Genomic DNA, 23852 nt, shown 5'->3' on the forward strand with positions numbered 1-23852 from the left:
TAGAAAAGATGGGTGGAAAAAGGTGGCGAAGAAGTCAGAAGACCTGGTGAGATGTGAAGAGACTTGGAACTTCCAGGATTTGGGCGGGTGAGGAGCAGATTCTTATAACCCTCTGAGGCCGGTATCAATTCCGGCCTCGAGTGATTATTACGAAAGAGAATATGAGATGGCGTGGATCCGGTGACGTCCGGTGCTGCATCAGGGAATTAGATTGTTTCTATCTTTCAGGATACTCGAGACACTTTATATGAGCATCCTCGCCTGAAATATGATCTTTTGGCACTTTCTAACATCTCGACATGAAGTATACAACTGCCCAGTGAGAGAGGGCAGACGACAGTCACGGGGTGACGCTAAGCCTAATACAGTAAGGGCTCTCAATGACAGTTTGACTGGGTTTCCTGGGATTTGGTGGAATTTAGGCTAGACTATGCCAAATCAAGCAATCGCTAGTGCTTATATTGACGGTATTCTCTCTTAACCAAGGGTCTATCAGTGATCATTGCCCAAAAATGCTCTACTCGAGTCATCATGTATGCTCTATACTTCGACCGCTGCCAAGACCAGATCCGTATCTCCCTCGTTCTGATTGGTGGATATGCAAATTTTAAACTTCCCTAGCGTTCGGAGGCCGGAATACTACCGGCCTCCGAGAATAGCCGGCCTCGTTTTATATGCCGGGCGAGTTGGATATAGGCGGGGTGCTACAATCTGGTCATGTGCCGACTCTTGTCCAGTCAATTATGCCGAAGTCATGAGACTGGATACACATAGCGTCGCTGTGATTGACTATCTCGACTTTGATTGAAATTTAAGGTCGGGAACAAGGGCATATCCATGCTTTTAGATACATTTTTGTACGGGATGGAACAAAAGCCGACCTCGAACAAAAGCACTCGATAAGTACATCTGCACTTCAAAAAGTACCGGGTAGTATTGATGCAATATATTCGGTGGCCCTATAAACACCACCCACTATGTCGACGGGAGGTCTTCACCTGAAATATCATGCGAATGAACCTTGAACATCGCCCAGCTTCTCCTCCAAATGCTTTTATACAAATCCATGCTCTGTCATATTCACCACTAAGTCCTTCGCATTCTGATAAAACACAGCATGCAGTTGCGGCAAAAAGTACCGCAAGATCGCATCACCAACTGCGCCCGGCACTGACTTCTTAGCACCCCAATAGTGCCTCACAAGCTCTCCAACACAGCCCGTATCAGCCACCTCGGGACACCCGTTTGCCTCTGCACAAGACAAAACGCGAATATCCTCCGACCTGTTGAAATCATACCGAAGATGATGCCCGAACGCAGACTGCTCGTGTGCCCATTCACGACCCCATTTCAAGCAGCCCGGATAGCGCGTCTCGGTCGGACAAGATTCCCACGCCTCGAAGAGTTCTTGCGTACGAGGGCTTTGCTGGGCAACAATGAACCCTGTATTCAGAAGTGTGGAACCGTTCCAGTCATGGTTGTGGGGTGCATCTGGGTCGAGCGCCATGGCGACGAGGGTGTTTGGGGTGATATCCCAGTAGTTGAAGAGCCATTCCATGGGGAGATTGGGGTAGGGGATCATGGCGTCTGCGTCGAGGAATACGACGTATTCGTAGTGTTTCAATGCTTCTTTGATTGCTGTGACTTTGGTCCATGTGCTGGATTGTCCGACTACGCTGGGGAACTGGACTAGTCTGTAGTCGTAGCCATGGATCATGGCTAAGGTTGTTAGTTGCGAAGCGGCGGTAGACTTGGTTGCCACGGCTTACCGAACATGAAGTGATTGAGTCTTCCACTGGTGTCGATGGGAAGTTCAGTCGCATTCAATGGGGTTTCGCTCAAGATGCCCTTCGGACCATCGAGATGACGAGTGTCGGTGCCTAGAATGAGGATCTTCTTGCCCAATGGCTTAGTGAACCTAAGCGGATCCGAAAGCCAGAAAGACTTTCCTGTGCGGCCAATGAATATTTTACTTGTAATCGGGTGTAGGTGGAGGTTGTATAAGTTGTGCACTGCGGAGGCGGAAGAGGAACCCTTGACAGGCCATCGGGAGGGTTTCCTATACCGTAGTCAGCGTTCAAATTCAATATCCAGCACTGGCTGGACTCGTACTGGAATGGTTGGTCAATCGATATTCTGTTCAGGTAGAAAAAGACGGATAATAGTCCGCATGTCATTAGGCTGAAAACCCATATGGCAACACACCGTCGATAAAACATCAGCCTCTAGATTGAAAGTGAGTATATACGAAGATTGACAAACTAAATTATAACTGAAATATGTATCGTCTGGAAGTACCAGTGGACGTGCCCGGGGCTTTGGAGTTAGGCGACATGACATAATGTTGATCGAATTTCAACCGTCTACTCGAAGTTTGCCATCCAATCTTTTCAGATATCGTATGAAGTCACAAGCATTTCATGACTCTCACGAAGACGCTCTTAAGCGTGGCGTGGGAGAGCGAAATCCGCCGAATGGGACGCACCGAAACTCCGTCCGTTATCAGGCATAGCTATGATAATTGATGGGCGTCCGGATGGACGTCCGAGCCCCAAACAGATTCCATAGCGACTCTACACCAACGGTTATGAATAAAACGGGATCACAGACAGCAAAGATTCAGAGGAAATAATATAATATAGAAAAATCAAGCAGAGTTACGCTGGACTATGTACAGAAAGAAAAGTAATATACACACCAAACAAACACGATGGCGCAAAACCTCATGTATGTTCCGTCGGTGAGTCCAAAAGCGACATGACCATGTTGCCATCCTGTGCAATAGGATCAAGAATCTCAGGCCAGAGATCGCTGTGGTCCCAGCTCAAGTACTCCCACATGTACTGCGACGAAAGAGTCTCAAACGAAGTAGCAGTCCAATCCGAAATGCGATCACGGGCAACAGGTTGACCAAGATTTGAAGCATTTGGAAGAGGAGAGTTCTGAGCACTATGGCGACCTCTGTATGCACCAAGCGGCTCTGCGCTAGTACTACGCAGATTAGCCTCAAGAATGCCGGAAATGACCTCAAGAGACCGTCCTGCGGTGTGTCCGTAGGGTCTCAGGCGGCTCAAGGTCAAAATAGCCGTTTCAACCTGAGTCTTGCACGCTTCGAACATAGCACCGGAATCGTCATCGGCGACGCCGGCAGCCATACAAATCAATGGGACCATGGTGGCCTGAAATAAAAGCCAAATGGCGTTCCAGCCGACCATTTGATCCACCCTGGTTGTTGACGAAATGTCCTGAATACAAAGTGCTGCGATTTCGTGACACTTCTGAATAGCGGTGCGCTCTTCAACGCGGATGGCCATAAATGGGACTCGGCGCATTGCGTAATTAAGTAGTGTTGGGCGATATAGTAGCATGCGCTGGTTGTAAAATCGCCAGCGCATCACAGTGCGCACGGCGTACAGTGAATCCGGGCAGGGTTCGTAGTCCTTCAGGACCGGTGGTAGATCGTGCCACCACTCAAGGAGCTGTGTGTCCATATCAAGCATCTCCTTGTGCGCTAGAATTGGCAGCGCAGCTAATAGTTCATGGATCTTTGAGGCGATCTTCACGAAACGGACGTTCTCCGTAAGGGGAAGAATTTCGAAATAGGTCTCCTACCAATACTCAATAAGAATCAGCTCTAGAGACTTCAATGACGCATATACGAGGTAGGGATACGCACCTTGTCAAGCCTGCTAGGCAAATTGACCGTGATGCTCGGACCAAAGAAATCCATGCTTGGTCGGCCGAGCGTTTCGTTACCCCAAGTCTCCAAACAGCAAAGCGACCACCAGACACGCCGTCTGAACTCCTGGCTGCCAGGCCTCATTCCGTTCGGCGCTAAGTGATTATCAGATGGTTCCCGCTGCAGGCCTAAAGTAACCGCCATCCGCAAAGACGAACCCATAAGCGAGTACGCGAGGTTGGGCTGGTTGGCATAGTGACAGTACCAACCACCGATCAATCCTAATGCCTGGACGACTTCGAGGCTAGGGGTCCCCAACGAACGTAAGTTCAAATGACTCATTGAACGCTCGAAATACGCCCGGTAAGCATATTTATCTGCGCCTGCGGTGGTGATACTCCCTAACGCGAGTACTATGTTGAGTAACGCTAGCCAGCGATCATCCTTTCGCTGCCCAACTAAATAGGTCGTGCGGAAAGCGTCTTCATCCAGCACTGGGGCAAATGGTTGAAAGTTGACAAAGTACGCATCTAACAATTCCATTTTTGTGGGAGGGAGTCGAGCCTGCGGTGTCGCGAGTGATGGGTGCAGTGGGTTGCTTGGCTGACTACCTTGCTCTTCAGACAAGGATTGAGAGAAATACGAGTCAATTGCTGGATGAATCCACGCAATGACCTTCAATGCGGCTTGAATGGATGAGACACCTAGGTAGGAGGTCGGGTGTCGTGCCGTTAAGGATAGCGCATTGACGTCGTCTGAAACATGTCCGGTTGATTCGGAGGCACTTGTGCCTTGAGCTTCGCCGAACCGTTCTTCGGGAATCGAATGCAGGGACTCAAGACCAGGTCTTTCCATTGACAATGCAGAGCCGTGCGTGTCAGTGGACGCAGAAACAGTCGGAGTATGTTGATGTTGCGCATACTGGGACCGGCCTGTTGCCACCAGATTCAACAAATCATCTCTTGATAGATGAACGATGTCCTCGGGGGCGGTGTCTGGAAATAGTCTTTCAAGCGCATTTCGATAGTCGGGTGAGTTTGTCCTCGATTCCTCTAATTGACTAGTCTGATCAGTTCGTGGCTTGAACTTGGTCCGAAGGCTCTGTTCGTGTCTCTTCTTTCTCTTTCTTTCCGTCTCGTTGCTTACCTTTGCGATGGTCGAGGTTCCGAATACCAACACTGCTCAGGCTTCTTGTACCATCGACAAGCTTCACAAGGCCTCTCGCCATTACACTTGACTTTGCGACGACGACATGAAGTGCAAGCGCGCGGGGTAGAGCCCCTTCGGCTGAGTCGTTCACTTCGTCTTTTCTGCTTTGGGTTCCGCAGAACCTGTTCGCTATCCTCGGCGGCTTTGAACGCAAGAAACATGGCGGAGAAGGATCCACCAATGCAATGCGCCCTAGAATAGTGGAGGTTCAAGTATGGAGATATCACACAGACAAGCACACAGACAAGCAAAACGACAATGAAATAAGTTTGACCGAAAGATAGTGATCCACTCAGTGAGAGTCGCAAAGGGCATATCGTACAGCTCGAGGGGTTTTTGGATTGCACTCGAGATCCATGACGCTTGTCGATGCAAATTCAGCAACTAATGAATTATGCGGGGATACCTAGTCATGCACGAGGTGACGAGAATTTCAAAAGAAACTTTCGCTTGGCAATTCTTCGTTTCAACTTTCTGGCCCCTAGTCCTCGACTCCTCGAAGCAGAAGATTGCCGACAGCGTGGAAGTCGGACAGTCGGAGCATGAGACAAATGTAGGTAGACTAAGCCTAATTAGGCAAAACAGAGGCGGACCTTGTCACTTCAGCTCCGAGAGCTTTACGCTGATCTCTGATTGGACAACAGTCATTGGAGGTCATGGTTCTCCACACTCTGCACGGAGTACTCCGACACTACGGAGAGAGAGTCGCTCTCTAGACTCTTGGCATATGCACCTTGGCAGTTTCGCAATTTCATGTCCGGACGAGGTACCCCCATACTCTACAGCTGGCAGGGGTACGAAGCCAACGGCCCAACGTTATCGCATGGAGCTATCTGTTCGCTGAGAGAATGGCATATATGTCAGAATGATATATTATAGTTTATGAAGCTATAGACCGGAGAAGATACTTTCTCATCTAACCTATGCACTCTTGCATTCCACCACCCGGCTCCCGCCATCAGCAACCAAGACCCGTTGTGGTTCCGTGCTCTTCTTCCTGGGATTCGGAGCATCAAAGATCTCCGCAAGCTCTTCGAGCGTCCGATTACTTGTTTCCACCGCAAAGAAAGTAATGAACACTCCTTGAACAATGTTCCAGCCGGCCAAAAGAATGTAAGTATGCCATCCAATAGCACTGATGGCATTGCCGATTCCAAACTGATTTACCAGCAGGGCGACGTTGGTGAAGACAGAATACATGGCCATGCCCTTGGCACGGGTTTCGTATGAGAGACATTCCACGGCATACATGGCTTGCAAGGGGGTCCAGCCAAAGCTGAAACAGAAGCCGATGAGGAAGATAATCACAATCGAAGCGGTGGCCGCGCTTGTTTCTAAGGACTTTTGGTATACTCCGGTTGCGGCTGAAAGGCCGGCAAAGCAGAGCTTTACTTTCAGTTAGCGTTGGACTGGAAAGATAATGGAAGAATAGAGAGCTGTTTCTCATGGGACAGATCCACATACACTGCATGCAATAGACGTCCCAATCATCATGGGCCTCCGTCGGAGTTTCGGCCCCAAATAGCTCCCCATATAGGCACCTCCAGCAGAAAGGATAGTGTTGCCAAGGTTGACATTCAAGACCTGTGTTGTCTCGGTAACTCCAGCTGTGGCCAGAAGCCCCCCGATGTAGTAAGTCGTGACACCAGCCTGCGCCCACTGGCTCGCAAGAGACGCGATAGCAACGCACATGAGACGCCATCTCGCAGCTTTTGTATTGACGAGTTCTCGGAAGTCCCAGGCCCGCTTATCCGAGCCTTCAAGGTTGATGGCCTCTTCATATTCACGGAGCTGGAGCTGAACATAGGCGTTGTCCCGGGAGCCCTCACCGTGGTAGTTGGTGATCACGTCCCATGCTTCCTCACGACGACCATGACTATAGAGCCAGCGAGGTGACTCTGGTATGAACCAGACAGTCAATATTATAATACTGGAAGAGATTAATTGACACCAAATGGGGATACGCCACGCGAGGGAACCCGAGAACCTCAGACATCCGCGACAAGCACCTGAGGCTGCAATGGCGCCGATGAAGTACTGGCAATTATACAAGCCGGTTAGAATGTCACGGTACGCGGGATGGCTGATTTCCACCACGTAAGCCGGTGCTGCCGAAGATGCCATGGAGTATCCCCACCCTAAGGAAGTTTGTTAGCAGCGCCATGAGGAAATGATATAGTCATGATTAACTTGCCAAGGAAGAACCGGCTAGCGAGCAATTGGTCCATATGATTGGCAGTTCCACCGAGAATAGTACCCAGAACGACAGCACATGAACCAACAAACATACCGCATCGTCGACCCCAAGTGTCCAAGAAAATGCCGACAAATGGGAGTGCGGAGACACCTCCAATAGTGTACATTCCTTGGATCAGGGACGCTTTGGAGCCAACCAAGCCGGAGCCGAAGGTCTCACGAAATTGCGCTATAGGAAGCAGAGCACCCATAAGGGAGCCGTCGAATCCTAAATTAATTAGCGATGAGGGATTTCACTGGGGTATTAGGTAGCCATACCGTTCAAAGCCGAGCAAAGATATGCCACACTGAGGAACAAGTATAGCTTTTTCATCTGAGAGCTCCATGGGTTCGGCGGATTGGCCCGCCTGGCCATGTCCAGGCCTACCGAGCCCTGAAGGGTCTCCAGCTCGACGCCTTCTTTGTGTTCCTGATGCATGGTGTCGCTCAGATCGTCCTTTTCGACCAGTTGGCCTGGGTGAATGTGTTCCGTCATTATGTCTCTCTTCGAGGGATGTGAACCTCAAAGAAGAACAATGATTTGGTCGAACCAACATTTGTGGGATGAAATGATCCATTTATCTCTGACAGTGATCAAGTTGCTTTTCACCATTTCGGATGCCAGTTACCAGGTCATTGTAATTGGTAGTGAAATGCCACGGATATCCTTGGCTAAAACGGTCAATTGCGTACGCTCTCCTTTCCCTCTCGTGATTATCGAATCACGACAGTCAGTTTCGCCTCTCTGTGGAGAAGAGAGATACCCCGGACGGTGGCAATCAGCGCCGATCGCGGACTAAAAGCTGGGGTTGACATTTGCTCCGAGAAAAATGACTCGGCTCGTTCCGCCTGCTCTTCGACTAAACGGGGTAATTCTCCGCCTCGGGCCCGAAACGATCGAGTCTGGCCTCCGAGTCTCCGAGGAATGTCTCACCCACTAGACACCTTAATCAAAGCACGTTCTCACGTTCTTTGAGCTCTACATTTGAGGCCACTAAGTGAATATGTACATACCGTACACCAACGATCACGGTTTCGCACGCGAGTTGGCTGGAATTAATGTTTTCGGGCTCAACTTGAGGGAAAGCTCAACTTTACGCGGTTAACTAAGCTTCCGTGTTCTCGTCGCCGTCGATATCAGGTCAGTACTATGTTTCTTTGCTCGACTAAGACTTTCTGGTCATATCCTTGGGGGCAAATTATGATATTGAAATCTGGAGTCAGTGCAACAACAGAGCTTCTTACCGCATACCAAGAAACGATTTAGACGAGAATGTAGTTTCCCTAGCGCGAAAAGTTCGGTTTGCGGTTTCTACTATGATGCAGAGGCCGCCAAGAGTCTTGAGGCCCTGAGGGTCCTCCAAGCTTCTGGCTGGGTCCACTCTTTTGAGACATTTACAATGGACATGATCTAGGTCTATGAATGATTGAATGTATTTGTCTACTAGGATACTACCTGCATACTCGTATTTCCATAATGCTGTATTGATGTGAACCGTGAGTCCGTGACTACCCCGTGCTCCACTTAACAGACCCTCTTTTGTGAACCCCCAACCACGAAACCTTCCAGTTTCCTAGCGCGTGGAGTCCGATTTCTACCCTCGAAATTACGCCGTTGTCTTCTGGGCCAAATTTGGGGACTTCGCCTTACCGCAGTTTCCTTTTTGTCTCTCTATCTCTTCTGACCCTCAGGCAGCTGGTATCAATTGATATCAGACTTTCTTTTTTACGCCGTCTCAATATCAACATTGCCACAATCCCAGTATGTTCAGTACCAAGACGTGTGCTATTGCCGTGAGCCTGATGGTGTCCCTGGGGGCGGCCGATAAGGCTGTCTTGGGCGTCGGAGAGGTCGATCTGATTTTTCCACGAAACGGGACCTTTGCCCCGATGACAATCACGCCCATTGTCTTTGGCATTCAGAACCCTGCGGTCATTGACGGACTCTACCCAATTCTGGGCTACGGCCTCTGGACGGCGGATACCTCACCAGACAATCAAACCGACCTGACATATCTGACTGACGGCCACTTGCCCAATAAGACTGGCCCTGTGTCATTCCTAATCGATGGTATAGCCAATACCCACAACACTGAGAATCAATGGCGATTCGTCTGGAGACTGATATGGACAAATTGCTCGATACCGGATAATGAGACCACTTCTGAACTCAGCCTCGGGCTAGGCGACCATGTGATTGCCCAATCTCTTCTTTTCACCACAAAAAAGGGGGCAACTCCGCTCAATCTCACCACTCTCACTGCCGATGACAAGTGCAATGACGCCCAGGCGCTGACATTCCATGCCACTACAACCATGCCAGCACCACTGACCGATGCTCGGGGCGAAACATGCGCCGTGCTGAAGAGTCCGTCACCTACTCCGACTCCTTGCAAGGCCAGTATTGCGCCTGCGGCTGCCTCAAGCATCTCGTCTTCCCTTACCGCGAGTTATTGCCAATACCCTACCCCTGTCATAAGCTGCCCAGCCAAGAGGAATGGGGCCCCTATCAACGAGGCGACATCTCACTTCAGATGGTGGCTTGCCGGTGTCTTGCTTGTTGGAAAGCTTTTCGTTTGAATGTGGTGCTGTTGAAATTCCAGATGCATTGGAATATTTTACCTTAGGGGGATTGGCGGGAACAGACACAGTAGTACAATGGTATGGTACGAGCCTAGCTGAGCCCCATAAGGCTGCATACTCCGTACTAGTAAAATTGATGACGGAGTGTCGGGTTTTCGTTGATTCCGAATATCCGAATCACTTCTCTTGTCGGCTTGACGGCTTCCAACGACCCTCGGCTGCCTAGTCCTACAACCTTACCTCTCCTGCGATTATGGCAATGTCTCGGCATTGCATGCAACGGCTTGGACAACCCACGCGAGGCTAAAATGTCCTCGGGGGAGGTGTGTGTTAGCTACTCCCACTATTAGAGCCGGACTACGGAGTATCCGCAGAAGGCTTTGCATCAGAGAGTGGGTCAAACCCTGATAACCCCAACCGTATGGCCAATTAAAAACAAGAAGAAAAGCCCTACCGTTCCCTTGTACGCCTGCCGGGCCGGGCCACCAATCGGGAGATCAAGACGCAAGTGCGAGTGGAGATCTAGTTCAGGTACTATGTACAGCCACAGCCCACGGGACTGTTTTGAATTGATTTTCCCATGTTTGCATCGTAGCCGAAATTTGCGATAGGCTGATGCCCAGGCTGAATTTTGAGCTTGGGCTGGACTTGGCTTGGGCTTGTGACCCACCCTTGGCTCCTTGAGCATCTTTAGTGCCTTGGCATGTTTTCAACGTCGCAGTCAGTATGTGCTCGATGCGGAGTACTGTATGCGAGTGTACCCGGCCTTTCCGCCCCATGCTTCTTGCGACTATCCAATGTGGGCAGCAGTAGGGCCAATTTTGTATAGTTCAGCCCTCGATGCGACCCACGGCAATTTCCCTCGTCACGATGGTTGGAAGTGAGACAGCACTACTCGTATCTATCGCGCCGGTGAAGTCAGATGCGGGTCAACAAACTTTCCAGCAGCTATGAAGACATTGCAGTGAACCATCCATCTCGTCGCGGCGTCGGGGGCGAACTGTGTTGAAAGGACTTCCGAAGTGCATAGTACAGTATGTGTGCACTGGGGATTGATTTGCCTGGAGAGGCTATGGTTACGTTAAATGGAGAGAGTATCTGTTTAGTAATGATTTATCCAAGTCGGACTTCGGGCGTCATGAAGTGTCGAGGGATGTGGATATGGTAGAAAGACGCTTGACTAGATACAACTTAGCGGATGTCGAGATTTTCCAGTCTCAGACTCGTTGTGACAGTAATACTTCATACATGTCGAATACTCTAATACATTGAAAATATGAACAAGGACCGTAGGGATACCGCGGTCAGATCACAATGCGATAGTGGACTTTGGGTACGGTAGTGCCACGGTATTCGAGTGATACGGTATTCGAGATTTTCCCTTGAAAATGCAGAGTGAGGCCGAATACCGTATTGTCCCAAATACTGCATCACTACGGTATCTTCTGCTCTTATGAATGTTTCACTGTTGTAACAATTCATTAGAGTACAGGCTCAAATGCCCCAATGCATCGTAGAACATGTGAACCTTCTGTCATTTACCTGGCGCCGGGTGAGCCCCAGACTACACACGCTGCATTATTGCATACTACCTAGTGGTAGTAGGTTGCAAATTGCGGGCATCATCTGGGATCCGTATCTAGAACGTGATTGGTGCAACCAGGGACCCACCCGATCTGGGTAGATCTACGGGCAATGCGGCATAAAGGCTTAAGCATCCCCACACTTTGAAAGCTTAATGTCAACATCGAAAGCTGCAGGTTTGTTCCTAACTTCCTGCAGTAGTAGACACAGCAAAACACCCGATCTACTTTATGTGACCACCAATTGATTCCTCAGGCATTGCCCTCCCCCGGCCCCTTCAAAAGGCTGAGTCAGCTCCGCTGGAAACAGCAGGCGGTGGATGCCCAATCTGCAGGGGGACGGCTGAGTGAACTGAGGTAGTTAAGAAGTGTCTCATATTCATAAGTTCTCTGGTAGGCATTCCTTCTGGCATCTCTTGACTCTTCCTTTGACCCAATCCTTACGTGTATCTTGCACACCTGCTCGTAAAATGCTAAGAGCGCTCAGAAATTTTACGGCACATCGATATGGCGGACCCGGATCGTCTCTATCAATAACGTGTCGAGGTAAGAAGGGAAAGGGGTTTGGTGTCAAGGCAGCTGCTTTCAGTTTCTGATTGTTCATATAGGTGCATCCATTACGCAGGAGGAGCTTTTTGCTTATACCAATGGTCATTTACTTGCCAACGAAGAATACCAGCTAAGGAGAAGATATGTCCGATTCGATGTGGATGAGCTTTGCAATATTACTGCAGCAGTCGGCGGAAAAGCCAGTCAAGTCACAGCTATTGACAAATTGGAAGGAGGTTTCAGCAAGGCTTTCTTGATGAGAAAAGAAAATGGATCCGAAGCCATAGCCAAAATTCCATGCGACATTGCTGGCCCGCCCACCTTAACGACAGCCGGTGAAGTCGGCGCTCTCGAATATAGTATGTTATGTTGGTGCAATTCTACATCCATTGGCTGATATCATATATAACAGTCAGAAAGCACACTAGCATTCCTGTCCCCCGCGTTCTTTCCTGGTCTTCGAAAAGGTCGAATGCCGTTGGTGCAGAGTATATCATCATGGAGAAAGCCCCTGGTGTTCCACTGTTTCGAGTTTGGGGTAGTATGACCGAATATGATCAACTACAGTTAATCAGAAACTTGACCCAGATGGAGGCTCAATTATCAGCCATTCGTTTCCCTGCTTATGGAGGACTGTATCTTCGAACGGACATGGAGCAACCAAACAAGCCCCTTGATGATGAACTTGACCCAGGTTTCTGTATTGGACCTTCTTGTGACCGGGCATATAATCCTGATCCAAGTCTGGACTTTGATAAAGGACCTTGTGAGTCCCCTGCGTATTTTGACAGTTCGTATACTAACTGCTCATAGGGTATTCAATTTCAGCCCTTGGGGCTTCAATTGCAAAGCGCGAATTGCTCCGAATATTAAGGAACGGCCACCAAGATCAAACACCATTCTATAGAGGTGATATCGAAGAACAAACCGAACTCCTACAGGCGACAGAGAGTGTCATGGGGCTTTTAGACTCGAACAAAATATTGAAAGGGGAAGCTTCCAAGGCAACTCTATGGCATACCGATCTTCATATGGGAAACATTTTCGTCGACCCTGCCGAGTGTACAAAAATAGTATGCCTCATCGACCTCCAGTCGATTTCTGTTCTACCTGCATTTCTCCAGGCTCAATGGCCAGTCTTTCTCAAACCACCGCACAACCACGATTACGAGATGGGGATATTTGAGGTGAAACTGCGCGATGATATCGATATCCTAGACGAGGATGACAAGATGCTTGCAATGCGCGAATGGTCCCAAGTAAAGTTGGCAAAGGCCTATGAGATCTCAACCTTGCTTGAGGATAAACCAGCGTACAGGGCTATGGGGGTACCCCGTGTCTTCCGAGAGCTATTCCTTCGATGCAGGGAAGTCTCCGAAATTGGCGTTCTTCCCCTTCGTGCATGCTTGATAGAACTCTTTCAGAGTTGGCCGGACCTTGGCTTTTCCGGAGAATGCCCTTTATTCTTTACGCAGGAGCAGATCGATACGCACGAACGCCAATTCTCGGAGTATCAAGCTTGGTATAAGATTCAGGCTCTGGTGCAAGAATGCCTTGATACGGATGCGGAAGGATGGATCCCACCAGAATTGGATGTGACTGAGAAGAGGAGGCAGAACGAGGAATTGTTGACCATGTACATTGAAAGCGTCGCTGGGGAGAAATCCGCCGACGAGGCGAGAGCCATATGGCCTTTCCCGGTCAAGGCAGGGGTATGATTTGAGCATTTTCTGATGCTGGATTTACACTTTGTCATATCTGTCATGGAAATTTTTCACTTCCACAGTAAAGCCAATAAAGCCAGTGAAGCACTTACCACTTCAATTGTCATAAGACTCGGCAACATGACAAGTCGAGGAAGCACCCTCTAGTTTCTGAGGCGTATGCGTCCGAGTCAGGAACGGAACTATGGCCAAATCTGGGTCTCTCGGCGTCTTCTGAGCCCTGACCGATCTCACCACCTTACCATGTGAATCAGTAATAAAGACTGCCATAAGAGGCTGGAGAAGAGGAAGTTTATTTCCGCTCTTGCGAATTCGATCGGTCATGCTGATTGTTAGTCTTCACGGAAACCGATGATGCGTCTAGGAGACTAGGACTGGAGACATAAGGGGGATCGTGACCGGTAACCTAAAGGACCCTACGCCTATGTAGACTTATATATTATGTGTTTCATAACCTTCGGCTATAGATACGAAGAGCTTTTAGTCTAGGGTTAGGGAAGCGACCGTCGGGTCAACTACCGAACTTTGGGGTCAACTGGCGAGTCTTCGGGCCAACTGGCGAGCGAACAGGACGCAGCGTCTTCTTGCCCCCTGAAAATGACTGACATCTGGAGCCCTAGACAGTTTCTGCCTACTCAATATATTATCACTTCTTTCAAAGGATGAGCCCAAATCCCATCGGATAGGTGGTCCGATTGACTGGCCCCAAAGCGCAAATGGCTTGCGCTTTGGGCTTTGTGGGCCGGTCCGGAGCAGAGGTCTAAACTATTTCGGGCGTATCTTAGAGTACGCCTTCCAAAGAACGGCGCTTGGAGAAAGTGCCTACTGGACCAGCTACAGAAAGCCGGCGTGAAGAGGCTTGATTATGACACCATGGTGTCAAACCCACTGGAAACCCGCTATATTGCCAAGTTCATGCACCGGCTTATGACGCTGAGTACTCACCATTGCCTGCCACCACGCTTTAGAGAGGGGAGCATCTCACCCAACTATTTGGATACACGCTGCCTAATTGGGTAGTGACGGACGATGATCAGCAATCGAGGCTGAAGTAAGGATTTCGGAGAACGGGGCCTGATGTTGCTGCAACAGGAACAGGCCGGGATCTTGACGTAGAGGAGCTTACGTAGTATACGTGAGGCGAGAGCCCGGACATGGGGAGGTGGACGGTGCCACGCATTCATGTTTGTGCCTACTCCCTGACGGCTGTGGCTTCTCCTTTGTACTTCGGGTTTCGTCGGTTTTATGACTTTGGCTTATGTGTAATAGACTGGTGCTCCCACTATTGGTGTTCAGCCTCACTTTCTGTACTGGAGCCTGTTCGGGCGTACGGGATACGAGTTCTTGCTTCATCCGGAAAAAGGCGCCTGCATAGCCACAGCGATACTAGTTAGGCTCCAACAGGTTAATAGAGCCTTGATTCATTGGTTGATCCCAAAGGCCTATGCACAAGTTGCCCCATGCAGAGAACAACCCCCCTTCTAAGGGCAGCGGTACAAGCCCAAAGAATTTCCCTATAAAGACCCCCACCTGTACTCATAACCTCCATTTTATTTTGCAGCCCAAATTCTCGTGACAACCTAAACATTCATCATTCTATCTGACACTTTATACCAGCAATGGCCCCAAAAAGTCGCCGTGAAAGAAGGTTTTACGTCGTATATCAGGGGCGAGTGGACAGGCCAACCATATATTCCTCTTGGTAAACGCGACTAGGTTCTAGCACAAGTGATGTGCCTGCTAATTACTGATTCGCTCAGGGCTCAGGTACATCCTAGAGTGACAGGTTTCGATGGCGCCTTACATGAATATTTCCTGAGTCTCGAAGAAGCACGACGTGAAATAGAGAACGGATTTGAAGAACTCGACGAAGCTCTCAAATGTGAGGCAAGCTATGTAGCTACGCTGCAACCCCGAGGAAATTATTATGCTGTTGCATATGGCCAAAATACCGGAGTTTTCACAGATTGGAAGTAGGTAAGCATCATGCTGGAACGAACTGGGCACTCAGTAACGCGATGTAGGGCAGCGGAGGAATCAATCAGCGGATATACAAACGCGTGCCACGAACGTTTCGATACCGAACGCGAGGCTAGGAATTTCATTCAAGAATGGAACGATGCATGCTCTGATGCAATGCAATGGGAGACCAGAAACGGGCTACACAGCGGATGGTTGGCAAGGCGCCTCAGAGGTAGTGAGTAACCTCCAACAATAATGCGAAGAATGAAGGCTACATAGACTACCTTTTCGTACTATCTTCTTATACTCAGTACATTCTAAAGTAATCATCCAAATAGATCTTCAAGGTCTTTCCGACTCTGTCACTGTGGAAATGACTCAAATGAATAGAAATTCCGGGCATCACACGACTCATCCGATAACCTGCTCCTTCATCTCAATGCCAAATCTATCTTTTAGTTCGTCCCGCAACAGACCCACAATTTCCGCACTCGACCAAGGCGCCAGCATACCCTTCGCCGAAATGCGTCCCTCCAACACAGCCAGAACCCCAACGGCGCAGGGAAGTCCAACAAGTTTCGCCATTGCACTGCGAGACCCCGGACCAAGAGGGTCCCCATATTCAACTAGAGTACTCGATCTCTTTTCCACCGAACCATCTGCATGCGTGATATTGAAGATGTGCTGCAACACAATCATATCTCGTTCTCCAGGCTGGTAGGCCATTCGGGTTTCTAGCACAGCACAGAGCGCGTCAAGTGGTGTATGATATGCGCCGACAGGCGTGGTGTCAAAGAGACCAATCCATCGTAGACCTGAAAGAACACGATCGACATCGTCGTTGTCTGTGATGAATGCCTTAACTTTCTGCCTAACCGTATTTTCCACCTCCCTCGGTGACGAGGACTCCGAAAGTCCAAGTAGGAAGGTAGTCAATTGTACCCAAGTCGTACCCGACTTTTCCAGCACAGCCATTCGCTCCTGCAAGAAATACCCAATGGTCACCAAGGCGCGAATTATCTCAGGGAACCCGGCATATCGTAGGGTGCCCCGAAAGACGGTGTGTGCTTCGGGGATGTTATAGAAATCTCGGAATCCGACTGAGTCGCGGTTGGGATATCCAACCAGGCGGAACCCGGGAAAAATGGGCTGTGGTGAAGCAGCAGCCATCAGATCCTTTCCATCCACGGTTGCGATCTCGTTATCGCGGTACCATCGCGCGGAGTTGAGAAGGGCAAGCAGACCTCCTCGAGGACTCCAGGAGAACTTATAACCAAGGGGGTTGTCGGAGTTCTCTGGTGCAGGGAGAGCACCACAGTAGCTCGTGAAGGCCTTCACTTGTCCACCTGCTTTGTGGACCTCGTCGATTGTCTTTACAGCGTAAAGGTGGTCGATGCCAGGGTCGAGACCGATCTCGTTGAGGACTGTTATACCTGCGGCCTTGGCTTGGTCGTCCAGTGCCCAGAGGGCGGGAGAGATGTAGCTCGTTGTCACCACTGGTTTGTTGTATTTGATGGCGGCTGAGACAATGAGGGCGTGGTGCACGTAGGGGACGAGGGAGATGACGATATTGGTTTCAGAGATGGCCGCGCAGAGCGCCTCCGGCTCGTTGACTACATCGAGTGCGATAGCTGTAGTAGACTTGTAGTTTGCGGTGAGGGCCTGGGAAGCACTTAGAGTGCGACAGGCTACGGTGACCTCGACGCCTGCTACGGAGAGCGCCTGGACAGCGGGCTCACACACAAAGCCTGCACCCAGAAGAAGGGCCTTCTTCCCGATTGCAGAAGACATTGTAATGATATTTGGGGTTGAATCTGATTCACGGTATGACAAGCACCGGAGAAGAACAGAATGAGCGCAGCGGGACTAGCAACGTGAGATGACTCAGGCACACTAGCGGTGACAGGGGGCTTCCTGTTTTCCCCTCCGGTAACTAGCCGTAGACAATACACATCACTTTATATCTCTTCCCCTTACACTTTTGCCTGTTTCCTAGGCTTGGCGCCGTCTCCGCCAGTGTCTTTGATTATCAGCTATTCCGGCTATCGGTATGTATAAGTAATAGGCTTGGGGCTGCTCGGCTGCTGTTCTCGCTTCTTGCATGGAGGTACCCCTACCCTGGCTATTTGGGCTCATGCACAGGCTTTCCTCTCCTGTACTTACCTGAATTCCTCCTCTGCTCCATCTTCGGCTCCCCCGTTAAGAACAACGACGACTAAGGAATTCATTCGGCGGCTCGCCAGTTGCTTCGCCTACGCTATTTGGGTGCCTTGACCCTTCTACAGAGTCTTCGCTTCATTCTTCTCTATTTGTAAGGTTCTCTTTGAAATAACTAACCTAAGTGACCTCATTTGCATCAGCGGAGCCAAGACCTGAAGACCCGCCATAATGCGTTTGTCGAGAATAGTGGGTCATAGTCATTTGCATACACTAGTCTAGATATGGCTTAGTGTATTTTGAGTTGTTCCCCACTCGGTAAGCGAGACACACAGTGTCGTTCCCTATGGGTCACCGCCTTCGAGTCCTCAATCAACATTCAACTCTATATTCATACAATTTGAATTGGTTCCCCTTGGCTTCTCTAGATTCTTCACATGTACATTTCCGCTGTGGCTCTCACTTCCACAGTTATAAGCCCGGTTGCACGTTGAATCAAAGACATCAAATCTTTCTTTTTCCAACGAACCAACTCCCCTAGATTTCAATTTCTCAGTTGGTCCCCGAGGGTAATCCGGATAGCCCCTCAACCAATCTGCTGCAGAAGGTCCAATTGGATAGACTCACAGTAGAAGTGTATGTGAAGATGGACTGGATGGAGAACCAAGGGCTTTCCGACTGGGACACTCCCCTCGGATAATTGCTCTCTCCCCTCGGACCATTGCTGCGCGATTCCTCGCAATGGCAGCTCTGGATCGCCGACATCGAGTTGCCGCAAAGATGGAGCGGGTATGGGAATATATGGATCCCGAGAAGAGCGAATCGGAGATATATAAAATACCGACCGAGTGGATCTACTCGGAATACCCTAGACCCTGCGACGTGAAGGAAGGCGTCACGCAAACATCGGACCTGAAAGGCGAAGACTTCACCGAATACCGCGAGAGGGTCGCCTTGTACAAGGACGGACAGGTCCTCGGGGAGGCAACCGTTGCTGCTATCTCTCGGATGAAGAGATACATTCGACAGTGCCTCCACCCGGACTGGCACGGAATCTTGTCGGGCCTCTCGTCACCATACGACCAACTTGTACGGCTCAAGCAGCAGTTCGCGCCGAGACGCAATACGAGGGTCCAGGACCTTCGTAACGATTTGCTAAGACGCGCAACGAGGGTCGAGGAGCTTCGTAACGATTGGCGACGAATGATTGACTCGCCCATGAACAAGACCTCGTTGCAACGGTGGTTGAAGAATTGGCACAATCTGTACGACAAAGCCAAAGCCGCGGGCGTCCCAGACGTTTGCTATACGTCTTCCCAGTACCCCCCGGATTCGATGGCAATCAGGGACTTTCTTCGGGCAGTTCAAGCACAAGATCCATACTTTGCCAACATGTGGAGGCAACGCTTGACCGACTGGGAAGACTTGTGGAGATCCAAAGCTACTACGGAGAGCTGGACTCCACCGCCGGTAGCTGACAGAAACGCAATGGATTTCCATCGAGTCGTCTCTCACTACGGAGACTACCGCCATGTCCAGAGCCAGACGCTGGGAGGAGGATCATCCATGGCATCCACAACCACCCTCAAGGGGAAGCCTTCAGGCAATCGCAACAAGTCGATGCGCTGTCTATGTGGAGGAAAGGGACACGAGTGGAGGTACTGTAGGGAAGTCAATTGGACCCTCAGATCCCCAAATTTCAAAACAACTGCATCGAAGATGATGGTCATCGAAGAGAATCTGAAAAAGGCCTCTCCCCAAGTCCAAGAAGAAGTTGCGGCAATAATGATGACTGATCCAGTTGGCGTGCTGAGAATGTAAGACCGCCGCGTGGTAGAACTGCGGGGATATCGTGGCCGTCAAGAAGGCCAACGACTCCGTTGGTAGGTCATCCCTAGGTGGCACCCTGAGCGCTAACTGAGCGGTCTTGTCGCTCGCCTCTAGATCAGCCTTCATTAGTACCGCAACTTCTTCTTGAACTTGAGGCTTCTCTCGACAGCCAATTGCCCCCGGCATTCCCACCTGACACCCATGCCACGCGAAGCCTGCATGTCGGAGGAACGCATTCAATTGGATATGAACGATTCTGTATAGGGAAAAGAGCTGCTTTCTGACAGGGTCCTGTACATATTACCTAGACTTAGCTTAGCTCGTCCTCCCATGGGAGGCCTAAGGGAGCCGACACAGTCCTCATGGCTGGATCATCACTAACCTGCCATGGATTCGAGTCAGGAAGCCAGCATTACACGCCGTCGGGCCAAAAACCGACAAGCACAACGCCGTCACCGCACTTCTCTCCTTCTCATCATACCCTCCGCTCAAATACTGATGTAAAGGCTGATAAAGATTCCCAGCACAGGCTACAAAAGCGAAGCTCGCAGGGCTCGAGCGTCTCAGACCACAAGTAAATTCCAAAAATACATTTTTGCCTTCGAGTCCCTATCAAGCGACCTGTATGCCGGACATTTCCCCGAAAACCACACCATCGCGACAGTTCTGCGACAAATGTGGTAATGACCACAGGGGCGCGATGCACGAGCAAAGTTTCGAGCAACCAAGCTTGCATTATCACCAAGTGGACTTTGATAATGCAGCCGCCTCACTCCGTGGTCTGAACGAAACACCCTCCGAATCACCACCAGCCGGTCCAAACTTCCAGGAGTTTGACTTTGCTCTTCCAGCGATCGAGGAGAGCTTGCTCATGGACTCACCCCAATGGTACCCTCATGTCGAATCTCTTGCACCAAACACCATTGATGATATGAGTACGACAGTCTCTTCATTCCACGGACTGGCGCGGCGCCATCGAGCAAAGTCTACACAAAATCAACACCATACCAGGTCAAATGCCTCCGTCTCTTATAAATCCGCTCTACATTTAGCTGCTGCGTCAGGAAACACACAATGCGTCAGGGCATTACTGAGCCACAATGTTGATATGAACGCAACCGATGCGTTGGGCAGGACGCCACTCCATGCATGTGCTGCGGCTGGTAATACGACCGGTCATGTTTCCGTGGCTCAATTGCTAATTGAGAATGGGGCGGACCCGACTCTGAAGGATCAAGCTGGGATGGGCCCATTGCACATTGCTGCAGAGAGAGGGAATGATCTGGTGCTTGAGGCCTTGATTCGGATTGGTGTGGATGTAAACGCGTTATAAAAGTCCTTGCAGATCGGGTACCGGTCGGATGACGGCGTGTTGGAAAAGAGCGAAGCATTTACATTCGTCTAGGGACATGGACAGTCGAATCAAATATTCAATAGATTCGCGAGAGGAACCGTTAGTACGTAGGTGACGGTGGGTGTACATAAATCAACCTAATTCCTAGATCACGTGCGTTCTCTTTATTCTGCGAGTCCACAGATCGACACCCGAAAAACCGGTTAACCTTCATCCTTAATGCTTGATTTTCTTAGGCTTTTATGCGTTACACGTACTGTAGTTACACACCCTATCACTGATCTGATCCACTCAAGCGGGAAGCGACCGGGAGGGCCACTACGGGACCCACTTCAGAGTGGGGTCTGCTCCAACCTATCACGTTGAAATAGCGTATGAGACTACGCTGTATTTCTATTGGCCAGCATCATTGCAGCGTGCCTTCGACGGTAAGACTGGCCAGATCAACCTTAGCGTCGGATAAAACGGCATTCTCCGGTGGGAAAAAGGGGCAGTGCATCGGCCTGGGAGCCAGTGCAGGAGGTTAGTGGGGGCAGCAATGGAAACGAGGGTCCCGTACTGATCTGATATCAAATTCCACGATGGGCGCCTATTCCCGTTACATTCGATTGTTTAGCAATCCAATATAATTCCACTCGGTAAGCTCCCAAGTAAATGAAATATATACACCCATAGAATGGAGGTATTAGATCGTCCATCCGGTCATATGGACACTGCCTTCTTACCTCTTCCAGTGCTGGGGTCCAAAGCCACCAAGTCTTGCATGAAGCAACATGTGACTCATCCTTGAGAATAACAAGACAGTCAAGGCTCAGTCTGCCAGACGTGGTGATGCGAAACGAGGGTTTGGCGCCCTACGAAGTTGATTGCGGCTCGCACCACTCGACTACCTTGTACCTACCTCTCAAACTTTGAGGACGAACTATGCGTCTCCATTCCCGTATACCTAGTCTACTACTTTTTCAATAGATTATTGTCATGGAACATCAAAGGCCATGCAGTAGATCATGCACCTGCTCGAAGCTCTCAACGCGCGCAAAGCAACGCTTATCAGCTACCTATTCGCCGAACAGGGTCATTACCCCGGCTTGACAGACGAAGAGTCGGGCTAGGAGATTTGGCATATGCTCACAATCGTGCAGAACGAAGAATGAGGCACACCGTTTGATGACTGGGAAGCCCACTGTTCGATTTTTCCTGTTGATAACGAGGAGCCGGCCAAAGTGCTCGGAAAGACGTCCAAGTATGCTGCCCAGGAGTAACACGAATACGTTGTTGAAACAGGAATTGACCGTAAATTATGGCTGCGGCAGATGGATGGAAAATCGGTGTGACGAGTGGATTCATTTGTCGTTTGTGTTTCGCTTGCATTTTGTTTGATGGCATTTCTGTCGTATAGGTCTCGAGGGCCTCGTGTTGACTACCTATCCCAGTCGGCGGTAATGCAGAATACAACTTCCTACTTCAAGTGAAGTGTCCTCAGGCCGCTAATATGGACGAACTGTGTATATATATCAGTTGTTGAGGAACCAAGGAGTAATTCCATATACAAGCCATTTAGGTTGCCCCTGCAGGATATGGAATGTCGTTTGATGCATTGACCATGGATCAAACGACAGATTTCCCTCTACGGCCTGCGGCTGGTGCGATCAATGGTCTGTGTGCTCTGCCGAGCAGGCTTTCAGCTTCTACTGCGCTTTGAGATGAGTGTCAGTACGAAAGGTGCGCCCCACGACTCACCGGGACACATTTCCCTTGGTCATAACCTACTAATGGTTGACTGAAACCATGCCATCGCAGTGGTAGTTGCCCCCAATCAATCAGCAGACCCACCAGTCAACTCAGGACACCCCATAATCCCATGTGTCGTGTAGCCAAATACTGGACTGAAAGGCCAATGGATATGATGTCGTCGTGAAGTGTGAGCCGCAACAAAAGCCCACAGCACAATGTGAGACAACCGTCCAATGCGCTCGCCTTGATAGATCCATTCATGTACAAGATAGCTGGCGCTTATGTCGTTCCAGGTTGCATATTCAGTGCTCTCCATGGTTGCTCTTGCGGTTTGCTGGTCGCCTGATTTGTCGCGTGCTTAGTCGTGCCCTCCCTCTCGGGAGGTCACTTTATCTTCCCCTTTCTCAATCGACCCCCCACCTCATCCCCGGAACAATCAATACATATACCTACCACAATGAAGTTTCTCGTTGATTCGGTCTGCGGAAACGGTTGATGAGGCGCCTCATGACGTCCGAGCAGAAAGGAAGGGCCACAAGCGCATCCTTCCCTCGGCGGCGGCCTCGATGCCTCGACGGCCCCGCTGCCTCAACGGCCCCGCTGCCTCGACGGCCCCGCTGCCTCGACGGGGACTTGGCCCCTCATCTCTCCTGGTGAGTATCCCGGCATCTCCTTCCTTCACCTTCCATCACTCTTCATCTCTATCAAATGCATCACCCCATCTCCGTGACGACAGTAGAGGCTGATGACTGCAGACGACACAGAGACTGATGAGGCATCGTTTCCGCTCTGTCCTCTCTTTCCCTTCCGATCATCCACAAAGAACGGAGCTCCAGTTGCTCGCAGCCTCGAAGGGACGCATCTGAAACAACCTCCAATGGAGGTCGAGTGCCGTTCTCTGTCCAACTCTGGCAGTGTCTGGTCCGCGTCTTCAGCCAGTACTGGAGCACCCCAGTCTACATCTACTCAAAGACCGCTCTCTTGAGATCCTTGAGAATCGGCAAAAGGCTATGCATAGTAAGTGATGGGCACTCGTCCGACAATCATTAAGATCATCTATGGAATCTCGATACTTACTCCTTCTTCCCGATAGTGCCCCCTTCTTGATGAGCGCCGTTGGGTCACGGTCGCTTCGATGGTGTGGGCATCATCCCGCCCCAGCTCATCAACGCAGTCTGCAAGAAAAGTACTGGTCCCCAGTCTCTTGAGATTGATTGAGACCACCCGGTCGACATACTACGCCAACAATGGAT

At 50.1% G+C, this 23852-nt stretch overlaps 8 protein-coding genes across 8 annotated transcripts; 4 read left to right on the plus strand and 4 right to left on the minus strand.

Moving 5' to 3' along the window:
• Positions 1–1054: 1054 nt before the first annotated feature.
• On the minus strand, positions 1055–1717 carry N7515_009064 (uncharacterized protein; the record flags this gene model as incomplete). The annotated part of the gene is made up of 1 exon (XM_056669808.1): positions 1055–1717. One exon carries the CDS (start codon positions 1715–1717, stop codon positions 1055–1057), a length of 663 nt encoding a protein of 220 aa, XP_056517607.1.
• A 1006-nt stretch (positions 1718–2723) lies between these two features.
• On the minus strand, positions 2724–5049 carry N7515_009065 (uncharacterized protein; the record flags this gene model as incomplete). Its single annotated transcript, XM_056669809.1, has 3 exons — positions 2724–3608; positions 3677–4739; positions 4826–5049. 3 exons carry the CDS (start codon positions 5047–5049, stop codon positions 2724–2726), a joined length of 2172 nt encoding a protein of 723 aa, XP_056517608.1.
• Positions 5050–5809: 760 nt separating this feature from the next.
• On the minus strand, positions 5810–7619 carry N7515_009066 (Major facilitator superfamily domain general substrate transporter; the record flags this gene model as incomplete). Its single annotated transcript, XM_056669810.1, has 4 exons — positions 5810–6274; positions 6353–7026; positions 7083–7352; positions 7403–7619. The coding sequence occupies 4 exons, from the start codon at positions 7617–7619 to the stop codon at positions 5810–5812; spliced, it is 1626 nt and encodes a 541-aa protein (XP_056517609.1).
• A 1268-nt stretch (positions 7620–8887) lies between these two features.
• On the plus strand, positions 8888–9703 carry N7515_009067 (uncharacterized protein; the record flags this gene model as incomplete). The annotated part of the gene is made up of 1 exon (XM_056669811.1): positions 8888–9703. The coding sequence occupies one exon, from the start codon at positions 8888–8890 to the stop codon at positions 9701–9703; it is 816 nt and encodes a 271-aa protein (XP_056517610.1).
• Positions 9704–11759: 2056 nt separating this feature from the next.
• On the plus strand, positions 11760–13556 carry N7515_009068 (aminoglycoside phosphotransferase family protein; the record flags this gene model as incomplete). Its single annotated transcript, XM_056669812.1, has 4 exons — positions 11760–11835; positions 11898–12197; positions 12251–12604; positions 12652–13556. 4 exons carry the CDS (start codon positions 11760–11762, stop codon positions 13554–13556), a joined length of 1635 nt encoding a protein of 544 aa, XP_056517611.1.
• A 2379-nt stretch (positions 13557–15935) lies between these two features.
• On the minus strand, positions 15936–17315 carry N7515_009069 (uncharacterized protein; the record flags this gene model as incomplete). Its single annotated transcript, XM_056669813.1, has 1 exon — positions 15936–17315. One exon carries the CDS (start codon positions 17313–17315, stop codon positions 15936–15938), a length of 1380 nt encoding a protein of 459 aa, XP_056517612.1.
• Positions 17316–18422: 1107 nt separating this feature from the next.
• On the plus strand, positions 18423–19502 carry N7515_009070 (uncharacterized protein; the record flags this gene model as incomplete). Its single annotated transcript, XM_056669814.1, has 1 exon — positions 18423–19502. One exon carries the CDS (start codon positions 18423–18425, stop codon positions 19500–19502), a length of 1080 nt encoding a protein of 359 aa, XP_056517613.1.
• A 634-nt stretch (positions 19503–20136) lies between these two features.
• N7515_009071 (ankyrin repeat domain-containing protein) lies at positions 20137–20844 on the plus strand (the record flags this gene model as incomplete). Its single annotated transcript, XM_056669815.1, has 1 exon — positions 20137–20844. The coding sequence occupies one exon, from the start codon at positions 20137–20139 to the stop codon at positions 20842–20844; it is 708 nt and encodes a 235-aa protein (XP_056517614.1).
• Between the last annotated feature and the right edge of the window lie 3008 nt (positions 20845–23852).

The sequence above is a fragment of the Penicillium bovifimosum genome (genome assembly GCF_028826915.1).
Source record: "Penicillium bovifimosum strain IBT 22155 chromosome Unknown utg000007l_segment0_segment0, whole genome shotgun sequence".
Taxonomy (NCBI): Eukaryota; Fungi; Ascomycota; class Eurotiomycetes; order Eurotiales; family Aspergillaceae; genus Penicillium; species Penicillium bovifimosum.